General features: G+C 44.5%; 1 protein-coding gene across 6 annotated transcripts in view; it reads right to left on the reverse strand.

Moving 5' to 3' along the window:
- FSD1L (fibronectin type III and SPRY domain containing 1 like) overlaps positions 1-11,545 on the reverse strand; it is a 32,799-nt gene extending 21,254 nt beyond the window's left edge. For 2 of the 6 annotated variants that reach the window (XM_040540724.1, XM_040540718.1), the window contains exons 1-4: positions 11,349-11,545; positions 6,556-6,651; positions 5,451-5,582; positions 1,987-2,088 (exon numbers count right to left, since the gene is read on the reverse strand). In XM_040540724.1, coding sequence (XP_040396658.1) covers positions 1,987-2,088; positions 5,451-5,582; positions 6,556-6,651; positions 11,349-11,363 — 345 coding nt within the window. In that variant the 5' untranslated portion in view covers positions 11,364-11,545. The remainder of the gene's footprint in view (positions 1-1,986; positions 2,089-5,450; positions 5,583-6,555; positions 6,652-11,348) is intronic. The other 4 variants (XM_040540723.1, XM_040540721.1, XM_040540719.1 and 1 more) reach the window with 3 other exon arrangements.
- Positions 11,546-22,238: the final 10,693 nt, after the last annotated feature.

The following is a 22,238-nucleotide window of genomic DNA, read 5'->3' on the forward strand; positions in this document are numbered from 1 at the left end:
AACTTATTGCAGGATCCAGAAAAAACGTATGCCAATAAAAGGGAGTCAGGGCTGGAGTCGCCCTTTCAGCTATACTTGGCATTCCTATTAGTAGTCCAGAAGCTTTAACGAGCTACTAACTAAGGCAGTATTACCATGCATGATATACCTGAGACATATTTACAAGTTCAATCTAGGTGTAACTAAAGTTTAAAATCCTAGATATCAGGAGTTCACTGAAAAGGACTGTGGTATCAAGCCTCAGACTCCAAATTTGAAGAAATTTTCTTCCAGCAAACATTCATATAACTTTGCATACTCAACTGAAAACAGCATTAGAGATGATCTGTAAAATGACTTAAAATTAATCCAAAGCTACATTCTACATAGTTCTCAAGAGCTAACAAATCTTTACACATCTCTGTGACAAGTCAGAAAGGACAACTCAAACTGAAGTGCTAAGAAAATCATTCAGTTTAGGAATTGTCACTCTTCAAGGCAAATGAATCAAAGCTGACACTCAGAAAGCAACTTGCACACAAACATGTTGCCAAAAGGTACAACTGGCAGCGTTAAGACAGTGGAGCAATTTGTGTCTTTGTTCCTCCAATTAAAATGCAGAAAGGCAAAAGTAATTGGGTCTTGGATTTGGTGTGACTGACCCTGCCTGCAACTTGCATGAGGATTATTTCAGCAAAGTATTTTACACAGAGACTGCTGTACCTAGTCAGTGTATATCTGGAAATATTTTATTAGTTTGTAAGTGTATTCTTCTTCCAGTTAGACATGTCGCCTCTAATTTACAAAAAGGCTGTAACAACGTATGCATTATTTGTATTAGAACCTCAATGTGCGGCCCAAATCCAGCTCTTGCCTTCGGTGTTTACAAATACATTAGAAGGTATGGAGGAGTGCAGGAAGAGCTGCCCTGAATTAAGTTTCATAAGATCTTTCTGAACAGCTAAAGAGTTCAGGGTTACAAATTAAAGATCCACAGCTTGCATGAAGTTCTACAAAACAGAAACACATCTTGTCATCTAAGAACAGCTGCAGGTAGAACACAGATGTTTTTTCAAGTGTCACGTAACATAGGGCAAGTGATGGGACACTTGGCATGGCTTTGAGGTGTGGCCACCACTCACACTGTAAGTTTCAGTTGAATTTTACAGAGATTTATTTCACCTTCACTTTCTGGGTTGACTTACCTAGCATCAATACAGATTTGGTAAACACTGATAGTTATCCGGGAGAAGGCATTTCTTTCCCTCCCCACTCACTCTACAGAAGAAAATACCTATTTTGTTAGATATTGTATATATTAGCTACCATGATGGACAAATGAAGACCGGCCTCGCAGCTGAGCATGTAAGGTCTCAAACATTTCTATACATACAGTTTAGCATCATTAAGTAATATTGATTCTAGAACTGAAAGAAGGCTGGAACAGGTTAATGTAGTTGTGTATTTATACGGGGCCTGAGTGTAGCCTCTGCTTTTTTTTTCCAGCCACAGACCCTACACATCTGGAACACAGCAACAAATGTCTCAGTTAGGTCCACAATGGTCAATGCTGAAAACAGCCTGCTACAGGTATTCAAGTTAACCCTATACTTCTGACTGAGTTACTAAGCCTGCAAGGAATTGCCCAGAGACGTACAGTAATGGTGCAAGACCCTAATACTAAGTAAACTAGAACACAAAAAAACCTTCAGCTTGTTCATGCAGTTCTGTGAACTCTCTCAGACAATCACATTTGACCCTGACCACAAATTAAACTTCTTTGAATTCCAGACCTTCACAGAACAGTTTGACAAAAGAAAATTAAAACTTAAGACTACTGACTCAACTCCTCTACAGAGCATTAACTGTGCTTTTTATACGCCTCATGAACCTTACGATCAGTATTCCTGTTAAGTTTGCAGGGTCCAGTTCCATAATGGAAAGGCTGTTGCAAATTGAGCCAAATACCAACACCTGCCTAATGCATATCCATTTAATGTTTTCTACCTTTGAGAATTCCGTGGGGTCCATTATATTCAGCGTCCGTGCAGCAAGTTCCAGCAGCTCTTCAGAACTCTCGAGGGCATTGCCACACTGGCTAAGCTGATTCTGAAGTAAAATAAGAAAGTCAAAATAATTTGATGTATTCACATTTGAAAAGTGATTTGCAAGCTACCAGTACTAGAGCTACACAACTTTGCTATGACTTTCTGACAACTTAAAAGTTACCTTAGCTAGTCAAGGCTAGTACAACTGACATACACAGTGTTAGCAAGAACTTCACTGTACTTGACAAGTGCACGGTGTTTCATGGCATGTCCTATAAGTCCAAAAGCTTGGCAGGTGGTGAATGCAGAAGCCTAACTTAAATGACAGACTTGATTTTTAAGGCCTGTTTCTCCCAACATTAGAATATCATAAGCAATGAAATGCCTAAGTCCATGTACACCTCTCTTTCTACTTACAGAAGTTTTCTTCATCAATTAATTGATATTGTTTAATGTAGGAGTAACATTGAAAAAAGGAAGGATAGTTTCTCTCCTGCAAGCTCCAGAACGGGCATAAGACAATCCTAAAAAGGAACACTGCAGTATAATGAACGGGGGATAAGGGAACGGAAATAGAGAAAAAAGGGAGTAAAAGAAACTCCTTTCAGGGTTAACTAAAACACTATTACTAATAAACTATTTACAGTAAATAAAGTAGTCCACACTGAACTTCTGATATTACAAACTATGGATATAACCCTAAACAGATTGATTTTGAATATTCCACAGGATTCTGAACATACAAACAAGGTCAAACAAGATGCACATTTTAAACCTGCCAGCAGCTTTTGTATAGCTGTTCAAGATGTATTTCAACCCATGTGATATTTTTAAATCCTATAATATCTCAGAACAAATCAACATCAAGTAACTAATTTTCTCTAAAACACTTCGGAAAAGACTAAACAGGACTCTAAAGTAGTCACTGGCTCAAAAGCAACTAGAAGTTGCACCAACTTTGAGAACAGACAGGTCTCTCAGACACTTCACAAGTGTAACTAGTTTTGGCAAGTGGGGTGGATTGACCTTGGTCAGCTCCCAGGTGCCCTCAGATGCACCTCAAATTCACTGTTCAAGGATAAAATAGCAGCAGGGAACAGTCCAACTGCTAAAGGTTTACACACAGTTTCCAGGTAACTCCTGAAGCACGCAGTTAACACAAGCTGTGATTCATCTAACACAGTTGCTCTCCTCTTTGGAGGATATTCAAAGCTGACAAACTTAGATATACTGCAACACTGCCAAAATGTCCCAAGCAAACACCTCAAAGAGCAGCAAATGCCAGAGGCACTTCTGCAAAACTGTTTGGAAATGACACAGTAACTGGATGCTTATATGACCAGTTCACATATACATCACCATTTGAGAATTAAAAATAAGTACTTCAGTGTCATTAAAATACACTGCCCTAAAATTAAAAAAAAATAAATTACTTTCAAAGCAAGGGCAAAGAAGAATTTCCATTTTTCAGCATTAACTTTCAAGGAAATTATTTGTGAAGGACCAACCTAACAAGTAAATCCTCAGTCATTTAAACTAATATGCAAAGTAATTCAAGTTACAGCTTATTCTCAAAAGTATCTATCTAATCAACTACGGAATTACAGTATAAGCACTTCAAGGAGACAATAAATTAAGCAAGTCAATTCCTTTAAACAGGAATTGTAGACCTTATTGAAGCTCTTTGATTTCCTCATACAAAAGTTTTCAGTTCCAAACAAAAGGTAATGGTTTGGATTGATACATTCAGCACAACAGTCTTCTTCTGTTCTGAGTGGTAGATTCCCTGTTAGGAAAAGCACTCTTGCAGTGCCTCGGTTCCAGAGGAAGCTTGATCTGTCATCAAGCAGGGAAAGTATGCCTTATGCCTGCAGTCAGAGAACAGCCTCAACTGAAAGATGAGTAGGGGACTTAATGACTGCATCAGTGATCTGCAACGTTCCATTTGTCTTCATCCTCGTCTGATTTAAATAGCAGCTCTCATGTTTAACACAGATACCAGGCAGCGATTCATGGTGCTACTGTACAGCACTGATGAGCCTTCAGAATGTGGTTAAACCACATCTTGTTTGATCAGATTAGATTAACCACCAGAAAACTAACAGACATTAACAAAATTAACAGAACATTTCTCAACATTCAAGTCAGACAGTCATAAGAGTAACTACTAAAATAGTTTTCCCCTCCTGAACAATTACTTGCAAGATTAACTTCAGTTTTGCTTCACTAGAACATAAAATAGTTGATACAAGCCACAGATGAAATTCTTCTACAACTTACTGAGAAGCACGTATTCTTTAAATATTTAAAGTTCAGGTATTCCTGGATGTGTGCAGACCTCTGTCTGTTGAGGCTCTTCAGAAGGACTTGAAGCAGAAATATAAGTGCAAGGTCCTGCATCTTGGTCAGGGAAATCCCAAGCACAAACAGAGGCTTGGCAGAAAACAGATTGGGAGCAGCTCTGAGAAGGACCCAGGGTTGTTGGTTGACAAGAAGCTCTACATGAGCCAGCACTGTGCGCTTGCAGCCCAGAAAGCCAACCGTATCCCGGCTGCACCAAAAGCAGCGTGGCCAGCAGGGCTGGGGAGGCGACTGTCCCCCTCTGCTCTGCTCTCGTGAGACCCCACCTGGAGCACTGCGTTCTGCTCTGGGGCCCCCAGCACAAGAAGGACGTGGACGTATTAGAACAAGTCCAGAGGAGGGCCATGAGGATGATCAAAGGGCTGGAGCAGCTCTCCCATGGAGACAGGCTGAGGGAGTTGGGGTTGTTCAGCCTGGAGAAGAGAAGGCTCCGGGCAGACCTTACAGCGGCCTTCCAGTGCCTAAAGGGGGCCTATAGGAAAGCCGGGGAGGGACTCATTGTCAGGGGGTGTAGTGATAAGACAAGGGGTAATGGCTAAAAGAGAGTAGATTTAGATTAGATATGAGGAAGACATTCTTTACTCTGAGGGTGGTGATGCACTGGAACGAGCTACCTGAGAAGCTGTGGATGCCCCATCCCTGGAGGTGTTCAAGGCCAGGCTGGATGGGGCTTTGGGCAACCTGGTCTGGTGGGAGGTGTCCCTGCCCATGGCAGGGGGTTGGAATTAGATGGTCTTTAAGGTCCATTCCAACCCAAACCATGCTATGATGGCAGCAAACATAACTAAGTCCTTCTCCTATGAAGCCCTTCTCCACCTGTAAGTTATAAGTTATACCACTTTCTATCTATGTAACTATGTCCAGAACATAAATGCACTAGAGACCATGAAGAATCCTAGTAGAGACCAGAGAAGCACTTAAATGAAAGAAGACATTTACCTTGTAGTTACTGTATTTCTTGCAACACTACCATAGCCTTTTTTTCAAGTTAAGACTTAAAACAGCAGTTTAAAACTACATCTGAAAATTTTTGCAACTAGATAAAAGAAATTTTATAGTTACATGCAGAGCTTTAATTTTATGAGCCCTTTCTTGCTGAATAGCGTTGGCCATAGTCCCCTTCATCTCATCCAGCACTGAATACAGAGCATCAAATTCTTCATCCAACTCACGGATCACTTTAGAAGAGTTTACCTAAAAAGAGAATTGAAGACTTGCAATTTGTACTGGAAACCATGCAGACTAGCCTTTTAGACTGAAAATCACATTGTTTGCCCAAATACACTTTGCCAAGACCACTATATACCTTGTTATTGCTCCTCACTTTAGCAAAGAGGAGAAAACACTAAGAACAGTAGGTAGCTCCTAAGCAGACTTAACATCAGGGCACTGACAACAGAAATCCATGAAAACTTCTGTGATACTCAGAAACCTGCACAGAACCAACTTACTTGGCAACTTTGTTCCGTGCTAAAAGGCCTTCATTTCCCTCTTGCAATTATACGGTAGCTACCTGATGTTTGTAAAGAGGCGGATATCCAGTTTCATATAAAATAACTTCCTGTGAAACTATAAACTGCATTTAAGGCAGATGAAAAATCTGTTAGATGACTTCCATTTCAGCTATTAAATTGGCTCAGCTCTAACAAGAAACGACTTACTGCTTATTGACAGGCTGAAGGAAACTGAACCTAGAGCAAATACCCTAAAAAACAGATCTAACTGTTGACTTAAGCCCAACAATTTGCAACTACTAAAAAGGGAAAGAGCAAAGAATTTCCCTGAAGTATCTAGATGTTCTCATTACCCAATCTGCCAAACAGATGTCTGAAAGAACAGACTACCCGTAAATAACAGGAGTTTGAGGTCACGCATCAAAAACAGATTCCCTCTTCCAAACAAATCAAACCCCCCCAAAATAGTGTTTTTTTTGTTTGTTTGTTTGTTTTTCCAGAAAAGCAAAAACACTATACCTTTCAAATGGAGGTACCACTATACCTTCCACTTCAAAAGTAAAGTGTTTTCCTATGTGGTTCCAACATGAAGTTATAGTTTAAGTTTGATTCTTATAGCCCATTCCTTATACACTACACAACCACTTTACAGCTGACAAAACTGGAAAACTGGTCCCCTCTGAGGTACAGCCTATGAGTCTTAACATAAATACCTGTACGTTCCTTATTGTTTGGTTCAGCATGTCAATGAAGTTGTGAATTTCATCATTTTTGTTCGCTAGAGTAGAGACAATCCTTTGCAGAGTCTCCTAGAATTACAAAAACAAATAAGAAGTCGCAAAAGGACATCAGTCATCACCATTTCAACATATATGGAAATTCGTAACACATGTTCTAATTGTGGCAGATTCAACTCTTCTGACAGGAAATCGCAAGATATATTTCATTAAAAAGAGTATCAAAGACCTAAGTGTTCTACCAAATTAAAGATCTTTAGTTGTTAGTTTTCGAAAATTCAAGACTTTATTCTGCAATATACTATTTTACGTGTTTTGCTACCCATATTACTGAAATTCCCAAGTCATCTAATCAACCAGACCACTTACTGTCACCACACTCAGATGATAGAACTAGCACTTATACAACTGAGCAGAAAACCAGTAAAGAAAACAAAGAAAGTAAAAAGAAACCCAGAGAAAAAAAAAATAACATTTTCCATTGTCAAAAGAAGCTGCAGTTAAATAACTAAGCTGGCAGTTTATTCTACATGATCTGTGGAGTACAAGTAATAGTGATTTTTAAACCTATTCTGCAAGTTGTAAAATCCTTTGGTAAACACTTTGTATCTTCCAACGGAGAACAGCCTCAAAGACAGAAGTGTACTGCTACCTGGGAAAGAGAAACAAGGTTTTGTCTGTGGTATACTGCCTCTAGCCATTAAAAAGCAGTAGATTAAGCTTACAAAATACGCACTCAACATGCAAAATTGTTAAGCATATCAAAACACATTTTTTAAATTAAACAGTCTAACAAATTTAATTTTGCTAAGAAGTCACTCATTCAAAGAATGCGACAAAAATAAATCAATGTTTGGTACTTAAAATTAAGTCTAATTCTGCAGTTCAAGTTCTGAAGAGATCAGAATACTGAACGTGTAAGTTCTAGAAACAAATCTAAATCTAAAATGCTGGATTTATGTGGCTTCTTAAAAAGTCGAAGCTATCTTAATTGAAATTAAGCAGTTGGACTGAGTTTCAAGTTGCTAAGCTTAACATTGTTACATGACAACATACAGGAAATCAAGGCGGACGGGGAGCTAATAAGCATACCTCATAAACACCTAGACTACCCAAAAGATGTTGCAAAGGTTCATCCCCACTCCCTCCCATGAGCAATTTCTGAATAACCATTTACTACTGAGCTAGTTTGCTAAAAAGCAAGAAGAATGTTTTATTCTTTCATAGCATCCACTTAGATGTGCTACCTGCCTTACAAGGAACTTCTTCAACAGTCCTACGGCTGTTTTTTGCTGTTTTATTCTTCCCTTCCTCAGCATTTCTCAAAGGTGCTTACTGGTACCCTGTCCCATTGCCTCTTTGCACAGTGTCATGCTCTGTGTCAAATCTCTAGCAGAGGAAAGTACAATTCTACTACTTTACACAGCACTTTCACAACGCATGTTGTAAAAGACACAAGGCGACCACTAGCAATGACTGGAATTAGGACTGTAAGGAGAAGAAACACGACCAGACTGACTTCTTTCAGAAATGCTCAGTACAGTAAGCCTTTATCGCTTCCTTACAGAATCTGTTCACTGTTTGGTTCAAATAGAACATATTTAAAGACACCTTTGTACACAGACTGCCAGATGAGATGCCATCATCCAGCCAGCTGCTTCTGCATTCATTACTGACCAGAAGCAATTGTTTTTGCATGTCAGCCCACAGTTAAGCCTTAGATCCTATAAACGTAACTGTCAATTTGGATGAACAAGAAAACTCCCAATCCTCTTTCAACCGGGATTTTGGGGCTTACTCAGTTCTACCATGTGGAAAAAAATTAGTCTTCTTGTACATGGTACTGGACAATGCTTCGGGTTTTTATAGCTGTGTATGACTAAAGGAAAAGATCTACATTTGAAGAATGCTTGGAAAGCCTTTGCACAGTCGATCTGACATACACAGCAGCAGCTCTAAGATGACTGTCAAACACGGTTTTCACTACATCTAAAGGTAAACTGACCAGTGGGTAGGGACCTTTTTAAGCAAGACACACATTTCTCCAAAGAAAAACTAAATCAGGTTTGATCAAACTTGAACAAAATTAGGCGTTTTCTGCAAACACAGATGAAAGAGGCCTAAAAACATCCACCAACAGCACACAGAATTTTTCTTAACTGCTTGCAGCAGGTTGACCTTGGCTGGTGGCCAGGTGCTCACCAAGCCACTCTTCCACTCCCCCTCCTCAGCGGGGCAGGGAGAGAAAATACAATGAGAAACCTCATGGGTTGTGACAAGGACAAGGAAATCTCTAAGCAATTGCCACCATAGGCAAAACAGGTATCCTTCCTTGGTTTGGGGAAGGATAATTAGGTCTTCCAGTACCTGAAGGAGGCCTACAAGAAAGCAGGGGAGGGACCCTTTGTCAGGTGGTGTAAGGATAGGACAAGGAGTAATGGCTTTAAACTAAAGAAAGGGTAGATTTAGATTAGACTTTAGGAAGAAATCCTTTGCTATGGGAGCGGTGAGGCACTGGCACAGGTCACCCAGAGAAGCTGTGGATGCCCCATCCCTGGAAGTGTTCAAGGCCAGGCTGGATGGGGCCTTGGACACCCTGATCTAGTGGGTGGCATCCCTGCCCACGGCAGCAGGTTGGAGTTGGAAGATCTTTATAGTCCCTTCCAACCCAAGCCCTTCTATGATCCTATGAATTTATTGCCAGTTAATGACAGATTAGGAAAGTGAAAAATAAAAAAAAAAAAAACTAAGAACACCATCCCTCGCACAGCCTGCTCCACCAGGGGCCTCTCCCTGCACAGGCCGCAGGGGAACTGCTGCTGCCTGCCTGGAGCACCTCCTGCCCTCCTGCTGCACTCACCTGGGGGCTGCAGGGCTGCTTCTCCCACACTTTCTCAATCCTCTCTCCCACAACAGCTGCTGCAGAGTGTTTTTGACTTTTCTTAAATAACGTTATCACAGAGGCACCGTCAACATCGCTGGTGGGCTCAGCTTTTGCCAGCAGCAGGCACATTTTGGAGCCGGCTGGAACTGTCTCTACCTGACAAGAGGACAGCTCTGATATTTTCTCACAGAGGCCACCCCTGCAGCCTCCCAACTACCAAAACCTTGCCGCATTAATTCAATACACCACCAATGCCCAAGCCACCAGAACAGAAAGTCAGCTTTCAACTGCTAATATGTTTTCTAATCATTAATATACGTGAAATTTTCTTCCAAACATACCAAGTCACAAAAGTTCAGGCCTCTCCACTTGTGCCATTTCTTCTCATAAAAGGGATACCTCAAAATTCACTAGTTACACAAAATGAAAGCAGTGCTAGAAAAATTACCAGCATAAGCAGCTTACGTTTACATTCTAAGTTAATTTGTAAAAGAATGACTACAGCATCAAGCCTAGTAAAGTTTCTTGGTATTTCTAAACCACAGGAAATTTAAACCTATTGCCCATTGATGAATGCATTATTTCATATAATCCTATTATAAGTAGTTTTCTTTTAGTCTCCTCTCTGGCTAGCGTGTGTTCAGTGAGGATATAAGGGTCAGTTTCAAATTAATTTTCGAAGTAATATGGCACATTTATTATACAGAAGACATTTTTGCTGCTATCACTGAGCTCTACGCTGTTCTTCAGTTTTATGCCCTTCTCTTGTTCTCTGAACCTAACACCCTTTTTACAGAAAGAGGACATGGCGCCTGTAAAGCAACGGTGCTGATGGGCAAAGGATGAAGCACATAAAAGGCTATGAAAAAGGAGATGGAGCCCTGCATCATGTGGTGTCTCGTAGTCTTGCCAGAAGAATAAAAGTAAGACAATATACCTCTCTCTGAATAGCCAGTAACTGACATCGCACAGCACCTGTTGAAGCAGCTGGGGACCTCATAAAAGTTAAAGAGTAAACTTCAGCAAATTAAACAATTATATCAGTTTTGTTTAAGAAGCAAGTTATCAGCTTGTTCAAGTCGCTGAAGTTTTATGACATGGCTGGATGCAGAACTCAGCTTCTGCAAAGGTTCAAATGACACAAAATCCTATGTCATTTAAACCTTTGGGTGCAGCTCAAGTTTCAAACAAAAAAAGACTTGCTTACCTAGCCTCTACGAATTTAATCTTCTGCACTTCTTACATACATAGAAGCTGCCAGAGTTTGGAAAAGTACTTAAGACGACACAAGGGACAAGAGTAAATTAAGAGATGAAGTACGGCAAAATCAGAGGCGAACTGCAACATTACTACTGTGCTCAGAACGTCTTGGCAGCACCGACACTCACACGCGATCAATGAGGCCTCTCTCGGGAGGATCCACCTGCAGCACCCAAAGCGCTGCAGCCCTCTCCCCCACTCCTTCCTTCCCTGAAGGACCAATTCACTTAAGGGGAGACAGACTAAGGCTGACGTAGCACTTACGAGGAATACTACTTGCGGGCAACTCACGCCTCACCTTCACGGGCGTGAGCGCAGCAACACCACAGTGAGACAGCAAACAGCCCTGACCCGCGGGAGTCAGGCCACCACCACCACCAGCAGCCCCAACCTGGCGGCGACAGCAGCGGGAGCCCTTTCGGGGGGCCAAGCAGCCACCTCGGAGCTTTCCGCCCCTAACCCCAACACCAACCCCCGACCCCCCCCCCCACCAACGCGTGTTACCATCCCCCCCCCCCCCCCGCCGTGACAGGGCCTCCCCCCCCCCCCCCCTCCGCTAACGGACACCGCCGTCACGGGGGGCAGGCGGGGGGGCGCCCCCCGGCCCCGCCGCGGCCGCACTCACTTTCTGCTCGTCCATGGCGACCGAGGACGGGAGGCGAGGACGGGAGGCGAGGCCGAGGCCGAGGCTGAAGCCGAAGCCGAAGCCGAAGCCGAAGCCGAAGCCGAGGCTGTGGCAGCCCCCGACGCGCCTCCGCCGGCGCTCCCCGCCCGCCGCCGGCCTCAGGGCGCATGCTCGCCAGGACGCCGCCTCCCCTTCTGCGCATGCTCGCGGGCGGCGGGCGCGCGGGAAGCCGGCGGGCGGGGAGGGAGGGGGCGCCGGAGGGCAGGCGCTGGGAGGGGCTGAAGTGGGGACCCGGGTTCGAGACCCGCGCCCGGATGGAGGGGGCCGGGGGTGGTACTAAACTGGGGCCCCGGGGGTCTTTTGGCCCCCGGGGCACCGCAGCGCTGAAGGGCGCGTCCCCGGGCACTGCAGCACTGAACGCTGCGGGGTTTGGTTTATTTACATTATTCATGTGGCCGGGTATCCTGGCAGGCAGCCTTGCTTCATCTCACAGCCTGCTAATCCAATTTAAGAAAAAAAGATGGTTTCTACTTTCAGCACAGTGCTCACAAGGGAATAGCAATTCCATAGCCCTGATGTTCTGCAGAGATGCAGCCCTGAAACACACACTGGGTGGAGAGCAGCTTGCTGCACCACGCACAGCGACCGGAGACCTCTAACGCTGCGGAGGTCCGTCACGGCCAGGGCAGGTTTGCCACCTAACAGTGCAGGAACCTCCTTAAAGGCATTCAGGTCTCTGCGAGCCTTCTGTACCATATCTGCAATCCTCCGTCTGCCCCGAGGAGCCCACAGGGTGGAAGCAGGCCCTGCGGCGGGCGTGGGGCTCAGCCTCACCTCCTTGCACTCAAACCAGTGCCCACAGTGAGCGTGGGGCCAGCCATGGATGAGGGGAAATACTGGAGGAGAAAGGTGTCAGGATGTGTTGCTTCAGTCTCACAACACTGTCTACAGGCCTCCCACAAATACCTTACCTGGCATGGGCTGGGCCCTGGCTGCCATTTGATCATTTATGGCACCCTCCAGCTATCCAGTATTTCCTTTCCTCCAGGTAACACCCACAACCTGTGCTAGCATTTTCCGTGGCCGCACCTGCATAAATTGTTCTTGTGGAGATAAAGTGGTTATTGTGTCTCAAGTTAGTTGTTTTTGTGTTCCAAACCAATAATTTCACATGCATTGCTATGTTAATGTTTGCCCCAGAGTTTTGCAGTCATCTTTGCTAACAGTCCACAGGCATAAAGAGTCAACAGAGAAATTCAAGGAAACAGCCCTCGCTTTCTCATACGCAGTTTCACTTTATATGCTTGTTTTATACTTCTCACAAGGGGAATTTTCATACAAAAGAACAGGAAGAAAAATCATGGCTATCAGTGAAGACTGCCTGATCAGGCTGACACCTCAGTCTGACAAGAAATAAGGAGTCTTACACCTGCAGAGGAAACATTTACTGCTGGTACCAGGACATTCCCACGTGCTACTTATGTCAGAGCAGCCTTCCTGTCTTGCACACCTGCTGATTTAGGTAGCCCTGAACAGAAAAAACACAATAGGCGTTGGGTTGAGGACATCTCAGGAATCTCTTGGATTGTTTCAGACCACCTCTATGGAAGTCAGCAGCCTGCATCTGCCAGGGTATGTGGCTGGTGATGGCGAACAGGTAAGCAGTAGGACTGAATGATGGCTGGGACTGCTCCATTGCAACCCTTCCGGCCATCTTCCCTTTGCATACATCATTTCTGTTCCATACCAAACTAGCAGCAAGCAGTTTCAAAGTTCAGAGATATTTCATCTTCTTAGTGATTACACCCTTTCAGAATAGGACTTTTTCTTTAAAACTGCACATACCCGTCATGTCTTCCTAAGGTTAAAAAAAAATACAGGAGCATTTCAAGAAGACAGCTCCAGGTCTTAAAATAAACTTATTGCCTACATTTCTAAAAGCAGCTTCTCAAGGAGACTGCAGAATCACCATGTTATGGCACAAATCAAAGATAAGAGGCTACAATGACATTTTCCCCAAAGAGTTCAGAAACAAAACTAAGCATTTTTAGTGTGTTGGCCTGGGAGACGAGTAGGCAGCTGGGTCAGAAGCAGTGCCTGTAGTCAGAAGTCCAGAGGCACTGGTAACACCAGCCTCAGAATGGGCAGGTTTGGTTATGAAACCCTTTGAAGGGCCACAGTGAGGAGGAGTGGGCGGAAGATGTGATTTCTGAAGCTGTGGGTTCTCTAATTTGAAATCTGGATTATGTGGAAAGATTCAACCACACATCTCTTCTTATATGCTCTCTCATTACAAAGTTGCAGATGCAAGGGAAGGCTCACCTTTGGGAAATAATTCCATGTTTTTATGGGTTCCTTTAGCATTGTTGCAAACATAAATTGAGCAACAAAATATCTAATAAGATTTTCTCTAAAGTTGATTGTGTTCTTTTTCTGTGATGGGGGATTGTTGAAACAGGAAGGACTGCTGAGAAGTATTTCAGATTATTAGCATTGCCCTAAAGGAAACAGTAATGGCATATTAGTGCTTGATGCAGCAGGAAAAAGAGGATGAGAATTCCTGTACCTTCATTAGCTTTCTCACCAGGAGGAGTACTCCAACAAACTGCATGGAGGTCCCTAGACCTTGTCATGATAAATTTCAGGTTGAATGAGGTGAAACAATAAATCTGGGGGGAAAAAAAAAAAGTGCAGGATGACTTAATTTAGAAGAGAAGACAAAGAATTGTAACAAATTAAGCACTTTAATATCATTCCAGCATCAAGATAATATTTCTCTAATTTAGTAGATGATTCTTTCTGTAAAAAGGGAATGTTTCAAAGCACATTGAGGCCCATATTACTTTATCAGCCATCATACAAGACTGACAAGGGACATGTGAACTATGTGAAGCCTACAGTGTCAGGAGCACTTGTGAGACTTTAGCCCTTGTGAGCCCAAATCCTGGGCAAAAGAAACAGGCTAGGTAGGGGTCTTACAGATTAGTTACTAATATAAAGTATGAGCAGTGGCTCTGTTAAGAGAATGCTATATGGGATAGAGAGTATCTTGCAAATTAAGTCTCTTAAGGCCAAAAAGATATGTCATGGGAAGAAGAATCAAAGGAAACAAACATGGGCAAGAAAGTTGTAGGTGGAAGAAACACTTCAGTTCCCTAAAACCAGAATGGGCCAGCTTGGATAATCACAGAATAATAGCAATAGGTGTTGGATTTCATCTGTTTCTACGGGGAGTGGAAATTAGAAACATTATTTAAGAAATTTGTAATGCTGCTTTACAACAGAGAGGTGAAAATGAAGGAAGAAATTTGCCCCAGAGCAACTTCATTCTGGCACTGAACACACTGCTTCTTTACAGTTTAATATCTGAAGCACAGGGCAAGATTTAGCCTTAATAAAGTGGCTGCCTGCTAGGAACTCTTATTATCTTGAAACTCGTGAGAATTACAATGTTGAGATTCTTTTCTTTCAGCTCCAAGTACAAGGTTATGCTATGTTTATGTTTTCTTCGAACTGTGTTCGGACTGCAGCGTTTCGATTTATTTGCAGTGCCAGATACATCTGTGTATGATGTGAGGAGGAGACAGCAGGTTGTTGCATTTCTGTGTGGAAAAAGCTTTGAGATAAAGCTGATACTAAAACTCCAGCTGAGAAAGCAAGCTAGCAAAATAGCAAGGTAGGAAGATGGCCAGGGGTAGTCTTTATGACACAGCATATTTGCTTTGTGCTGGATTTGAGGAGGGCTGGACCGTGTGGCAACTGCTACAGCCAAAGAAATGGCTTATGTGTGCTCTGGAATTAATTGAGCTCTCTCCTTCTACAGCTTAAAGTCACCATGGTCTGTTACTTTGAAAGGGCCTTCTTTTCATGTCTTAAAGAAAAGACAGCTCACTCCCACCACCGACCCAGAGACCTTTTGTGCTTTTGAGGGCAGGCATCTTGGCATGTACCAAAGCCCACATCCCACACAAACTCCCACACTAGGCTCCTCATCAATGCAACCTTCTTGTTTTTCCTTTCCTTTCCTTTCCTTTCCTTTCCTTTCCTTTCCTTTCCTTTCCTTTCCTTTCCTTTCCTTTCCTTTCCTTTCCTTTCCTTTCCTTTCCTTTCCTTTCCTTTCCTTTCCTTTCCTTTCCTTTCCTTTCCTTTCCTTTCCTTTCCTTTCCTTTCCTTTCCTTTCCTTTCCTTTCCTTTCCACACCTTTCCACACCTTTCCACACCTTTCCACACCTTTCCACACCTTTCCACACCTTTCCACACCTTTCCACACCTTTCCACACCTTTCCACACCTTTCCACACCTTTCCACACCTTTCCACACCTTTCCTTTCCTTTATCCTTTTTATCACCTTATTACTCTGAAGAACACCAAAGCCTCGGAAGTCAGTCTAGTGGTGGCCCTTTGCACTATCTGTAATTACTGCACTGTTTTGATCATGATTCTTAGAAAATAGGTTCTCTGCAACTTTTGTCTCCCTACCAACAACTTCTGATTTTTTTTTTTTTAAACAAATGAACTGTTAGCTGCAGTTAAAGAACTGAACAGAGAATTTTGGATTAAAATGCCTGCTGGTTTCCCAAACTGGTGGAGGCCTGTGCCTCTCATAGTGTTCTGATTCATACGGAGAACAGAGGACACTGTACGGAGGAAAACAGGCTTTGCTACTGTTCTTGTCAACCTCCCATCAGCTAGCCACTGAACTGGATGAAACACAACAAGGTATTATTGATGCACATGCAGAAAAGGCTGTGGCTATCAAATCTACTTTACTATTTCAACAGGCTCTGTAACAGTAGAATTAAAATGTACGCAGAAGCATTGCTTTGAGATAGGAACTGTTTGTTATATATGAATACATAGTATAATAGGGGCTTTGATTTTTGGTCAATTTTCTTAGTAGCCTTTCTATCAGAAAGGGAGGAGAGCAAGATGTGTTCTGAGACTTGAACAATTGATCCATGAGACAACAATTTCCCTCCCCTGGAATATAGATTAAAATCTTCTGCATTGCTATTTTTGTACACAATAAGGCATTCTTTTTTTTCTTTTTTTTTTTTTAAATAGAATTGAAAACATACAAAAAAGAAATGAGATTTGAAAGGCTCTTCACTTAATGATAGACCCACGCCAGTAGAAATAAAATGTCAAATGATGTAGTCAAAACCCTACAAGTTTTTAAAATATACTTTCCTCATTTAAAGTCCTGTATGTCAGTGGTGAATCTGTCTTTAGTGGCACTGAGTTGTGAGGAAGGAGGAAAAGGGTTTGATGTGGTTGGTGGAAAAGCCAAGTCACTGCTTGGTACAAAATACACCGCCAGGACAGGGAGGATAAGATCTTTTTTGTCCCAGCTCCAGTTTGATGTGTTCACTGCCAGAGAAGTGTTGCTGGCGCGTTGCTGAGCCAGGGACCCCTGGCAGAAACCCAAACACCCTGCAGGGATGAGGGCTGGGGCCAGACAATGTTCAGTCCTACCTTTGTCCGGCGGATGTGAAGGAATTTGGATGGAAAACGCCACCAGCCAGAGGGTTTGGGAGCAGGGAATGGGCCAGGGTTTGCCACTTGCGTGGGTCAGGAAGGTTGTATTTCCCTTGGCCGCAGCCTGGCACGAGACACTTGCACACCCTGAGTCAGCACTGGCACTGCTCAGACGAAGAAAGCCGGACACGTGCAGTTTTGACCTGCTTTATACTGCTTAGGCAGCTTTCTGTAGTTACACACAGGTTTTTGCGTGTGTCCATACTAAATGTACTGTACTAAATGTGCTACTACTAAACGTATTGTAGGCGTATACACAAATGTAGATACGCAATTTTCATTTTTATTTATGCATCCACTTTACACAGATTAATTTTGTGGTTTTGGTGAAAGGGCCTGTGCCTGTCCTGGTGTTCTGTGTGTTCTTACAAAGGTCATTACCTGCATGTGCCCCAAAACCTGCTTTAAAACACTTCTGAAGTCTCAAGAGAGAGTATTTCCTAAGCCACTCAGTTAGCCCCCTTCTGTTTTTCTCCAAACTGCCTTTTAACTTTTAGATCCTGCAGTTATTTACTTTCCCACTTCTTATTTTCATACCTGTGAGCTTCAGGCACTAGATTGCTGCCATCCCACACATACCACTCCACCACGCACCTGCACTTCGAGTCCTCTCCTCTATCTCTTGTTGGTGCCTGTTTCCTTCCCTCGGGGCAGGCTCCCGCACCCACGGTTTCCCAGCGTGTGCTGTGGTGCCAGAGGAATCACAGCAGCTTTTTTTGCAGCTGTGCTCTGGGTCTCAGTCTTGTTCGGGTCAGTAAGGCGATAACAAAAACTGTAAGTGGTGTCAGAGGAAACGGTCAGAGGAATAGAGACGGTTTTTGCGTGGTTTTGGTGCAATTAACACTAAGGGAAGTACCACGTCAGTGCCCGGAATTGTCACAGAGTTCATGATAACTAGAACTGAAATAAAATATCCCTCCCAGGAAACTGGCCTTACATGAAAATAAATGAGCTCTGGCAGTAATAAAAGGGAGCACCAAGCCCAGTAAAACCAGTTCTGGTAACAAAGTCAGAGGGCAGGCTGCCGCCCCGTGCTGGTGCCAGCCCTCCAGAAGCACAGCAATACCTCGGCACAGCACCAAGCTCCTGCCACCTCTGGGATCCAGAACAGCCCCTCCAGGGCAAAGTGTCCTTCTCTGCAGCATCAGGAGGAGTGCCCTGAGGGACTGTGCTGGGAGGCAGGCGTGCACCCTCCCCAGCGCTCAGCACTTCCTCGGGCAATGCTAGGAAGAGCAGGATCAGTGCCTGGTGCTCGTTTCCAGTAGCTGGAGGTTGCCTTTTTTCCTTCCAAAGTCACTGCTTCAGGGAGTGCTAGCTGCAGGGCTTCAGCCCTGCCCCTCTGTGTTTTGTTCTCCTACTACTTACTCTTTATGTCAGACAAGGTAAGGGTCAAAAGGACTCAGCTAAATTTTTGTTAACTACTGTGAATTTGTTTGTTTGTTTAATTCATATATATATAGACAGAGAGGTACACTTTAAGATGCAGGATATACCTATACAGGTAGGATATAACTATGTGCACCATTCAAGTAGAGCCAAGAGAATTTGCAAGACCTGATGAAAAGAAAAGAAAATCCCAATATGTGAAAACAAAGTTAAGGATATTGCTCAGGAGTCACCTGTCCGAGAAGATGAAGGCTGAGTTCTTCAGGTCATAACAGTTTGTCAGTTTCTGAGGTTGCTCCTCTCATGCTGAAATGCCTATTGCAGTAAGCTTTGACCCGTGTCAAAAAGCAGTGAATAAGTACATTTTCTTAGCCACCACATATGAAGGGCTGGCCTGGAGCCACCAGCCCAGAAGTCACTTCACATTTTAAAAGAACATTTTGAAAAGCTCTTGCAGGCATGAGCAGGAAGAAAAGAGGCAGAGTGAGGAAACAGCAGAAGGAAAAAGAGCAAAGAAGGGGAGATTTTTCACATGGTATAAAAGCAAGCACATCATGGTAAAAGTGTCTGCTATTGAATGTTTTTGTTTAGTAGAGGGTGAGGGAGCAGCAGGTAAGAAGAGACGAGGAAGAGCTTTAACCTGCAGGGAAAGATGTGCTGGCATGCTGTTGTGGTTTAATCATGGCAGGCAGCTCAGCACCAGACAGCCACTCGCTCACTCTCCCAGGTTGGATGAAGGAGAGAATCAGAAATGTGAAAGTGCAATAACTCGTGGCTTGAGATACAGAGTGTTTACTAGGTAAAGCAAAAGCCACATGTGCAAGCAAAGGAAAACAAAGACTTCATTCTCTGCTTCCCATCGGCAGGCAGGTGTTCAGCCACTTCCAGCAAAGCAGGGCTCATCATGCGTAATGATTTCTTAGGAAGACAAGCACCATCACTCCAAACATCCCCCCCTTCCTCCTTCTTTACACCAGCTTTTTTAGCTGACCATGACACCCCATGGCATGGGACATCCCTCTGGCCAGCCTGTGCCAGCTGTCCTGGCTGTGTCCCCTCCCAGCTCCTGGTGCACCCCCAGCCTCCTCGCTGGCAGGGCAGTGTGAGAAGCTGAAAAGTCCTTGGCTCTCTGCAAGCACTGCTCTGCAACAGCCAAAACATCGGTGTCTTATCACCACTGTTTTCATCAAAAATCCAAAACAGTGCATCATACAAGCCTCTACAAAGAAAATTATCACTGCTCTGACCATTACAAGTTAAGGAGCACTGTTTTTCACCCTAGCTACCTGGACCCCGCCTCTTCCCTCACAGGAGATCCTCCAAGCAAATCACAGACAAGGACTTTTGACTCCCATGGGAAACCGCTGCGTGCCCAGGGGCACCACTGCTGCCTTAGCAGCTGCCATTCAGCAAGGAGATGCTGGGGCTGGTGGCACATGGCAAGGAGGACACAGGAGGCTTCCTGCAGCTGCTTCCCAGTGAGGATCAGCCACTGCCCACTCAAATGTGCTCAGGACCTCATCCCATTTCTGTGTTTTGCCCTCCTCTCCTGGCGCACGGAAGCGGTGGTGATGCGAATGCACCCCGTGTGTGTGTGTCCTGCAGAGAAGGCCCCCCCGGTGCTCCGGGGACAGGCAGGTCACCGCGATCGCCCAGCTGATGGCACTGTGAGGTTGTGAGTCGCCTGCTGGGAGGAGAGCCGGGGGTGATCGGGGGGAAGAGGAGCACGGCGTGGTGCGTGACTGAGCAGGGAGGCAGGGGCTGGGGGCTGGGGGTGGAGAAAACTCTTGCACACATGGAGACAGGAGACCAGGCATGGTGGAGGAGGCTGCGGCCTGGATGGCGATCCTCTTTTTCACTGGGGGGTGCAGATGGCCTGAAAGTGTTGTGGGGATTAGGCATGCCAGCTGCCACAACAGGGTTTTACCTTAGGCTTCTGCTGAGTCGATAAGCTTAGAGATTTTTCCACAAAGTTTTCTTTATGAGTGCTACAGCTCAAGCTGGGTGCCTCTGAGGAGGGAACCTGGTTTTCCACTAGCCTAATTTACAGTCCTCACTCCTCCACTTCTCCTTTGCATGCCATCTACATCCTGCAGCAGCATTTCTGGGCCTGGGGCTTCACCTCCTCCTGATTGGTCTCTGTATGTCTCCAGGTGATTCTCTATGTATTCTATGTATGGCTTCTCTTTTCCTCTTACCTCAAGATTAGGAAACTTTGTAATTAAAGTCTTCTTCCTGCTCCCTGGTATTCTAGTTTCAACTGGTTCTGTGTTACACTTCCTCTGCTCAAAAACAAAAGATTAAAAGTACATTCTCTTGGCCTAAGGCTCCGTCCACTTCATCTACTAGTACCAAACTGCTACATATTTCTATTTCTGCAGAAAGCCCGAGGAGCACAGCTCCCTCCCAAGGACAGCCAGCTCCAGCCCTGTCCCCAACACCACCAGCATTGTCCCGTACAGGAGGAATGAGGTGCACCAGCTCTCATTCGCACCCGAGGCCAAGCTGACCTGTTTTGCTTCTCCATAGTGCCTGCCTGCCCTCTGGGGGCAAGACAGGCACTGAGGGGAGATGGCCAGATCAGCAAAGCTCTGCAGGTTTATTCTGGACTTCTCTGAAGTGAAACGTGCTCCTCTAGAAGGGGACCGCTGTGGTCAGTGGTACTGTCACCTGTGACAGAAAGCAGGCTGTTGCAGTCCTCGAGGAAATGGTTGCATGGTATGCGTGCTTTTCATCAAGGAAACAGCTGCCTGCTGCTAATGCAGTCTGGACGTGCCTGGCCTGACGGACCTGCTGTTTGCTGATGAGCTAGTTAAATGCATAGCTCAGTGATCACTGGCAGGCATTTATAATAGGGGCTTCCCCCAGTTCCTATGGGGGGCACGACCTCCTCTGAAGTGGCTGCGGTTATCCTAGGGCAAAGACACTTGAAGGGACACTTGAGAAACTTCGTAAGAGATTCAAAGAGTAAAAACATGGGGGATCCAAATTTGCAAACACTTCTACTGGCTTTGCAGCAATCTGCATTATCCCAGGACTTGTGCTGCATCCCCACAAGCATCCCTACACCTGGGTGTCAGCAGCCCTCTTTGGCTGCACTCCCTCTACCCACCTTTGTCCCAGGCTCCTTCAGTCCCTACTCTCAGCAGATGGTGCTGAGGGTTTGTGCAGAAGAGGGCACCATGAGACCAATGCAGGGCCAAACTTGCAGTTAGAAGAGCTTGCATGTATATATCCATGTGTACAGGGCCAGGGTGGTCTGCCACCCTCCAGCTGCGGTCTTACAGAGGAGAGGTGGGTAACAAAGAACACAAAAGCTCTGGGGACTCAGCGTGTGGCACTATGCTCTGCTAACATCATTAACTGAGGGAGGTTTTAATCAAAAAGTGCCAGTTACTGGTCACTTTCAGGTGCTCTTGGGTTTCAGCTGAAAGGTGCAACAAAATCCTGCAGCAATCAGTGTGAGTCTTTCCATGCTACCTGACCTGTAACAAGCGTGGTGTAGATAACTTCCTCACATCTTCTCAAAGGGAGCGCTACAAGTAAATCACAATGTTTAAATTACAGCTGGACCCAAGACAAAACACACACCGAATCCAAAACTTCAGGGTTGTTTGGATATGAGCCTGTGTTCTAACTCTGACTGGATTGCAAAGAGATTGCCACCTGCATTCACAGTTGTGACTACATGCACAGTGCTGTACCAAGCAGGGACCTGGCATCCGGCCCTTTCACTTAAATGCTACTTGAAAAGTGCAGTTGAAAAACCACAAGGGCATAAGGCCTTTGGGTCCTTGTTCAAGCCATTTCACTGTGAGTTATTCAGAAGTGCCTGAAAGTGTGTTTCTGTTCTCCACTCTGCTTGTAGCATGATTAAGGGGAGACAGAGCCATGTGCAACTGAAATTCCATGAGTAATATTTTGTATTAGAGTAGGAGCCCTGGGTTTATCTAGTGTTATACAGTG

The sequence above is a fragment of the Cygnus olor genome, chromosome Z (assembly GCF_009769625.2).
Source record: "Cygnus olor isolate bCygOlo1 chromosome Z, bCygOlo1.pri.v2, whole genome shotgun sequence".
Classification (NCBI taxonomy): domain Eukaryota; kingdom Metazoa; phylum Chordata; class Aves; order Anseriformes; family Anatidae; genus Cygnus; species Cygnus olor.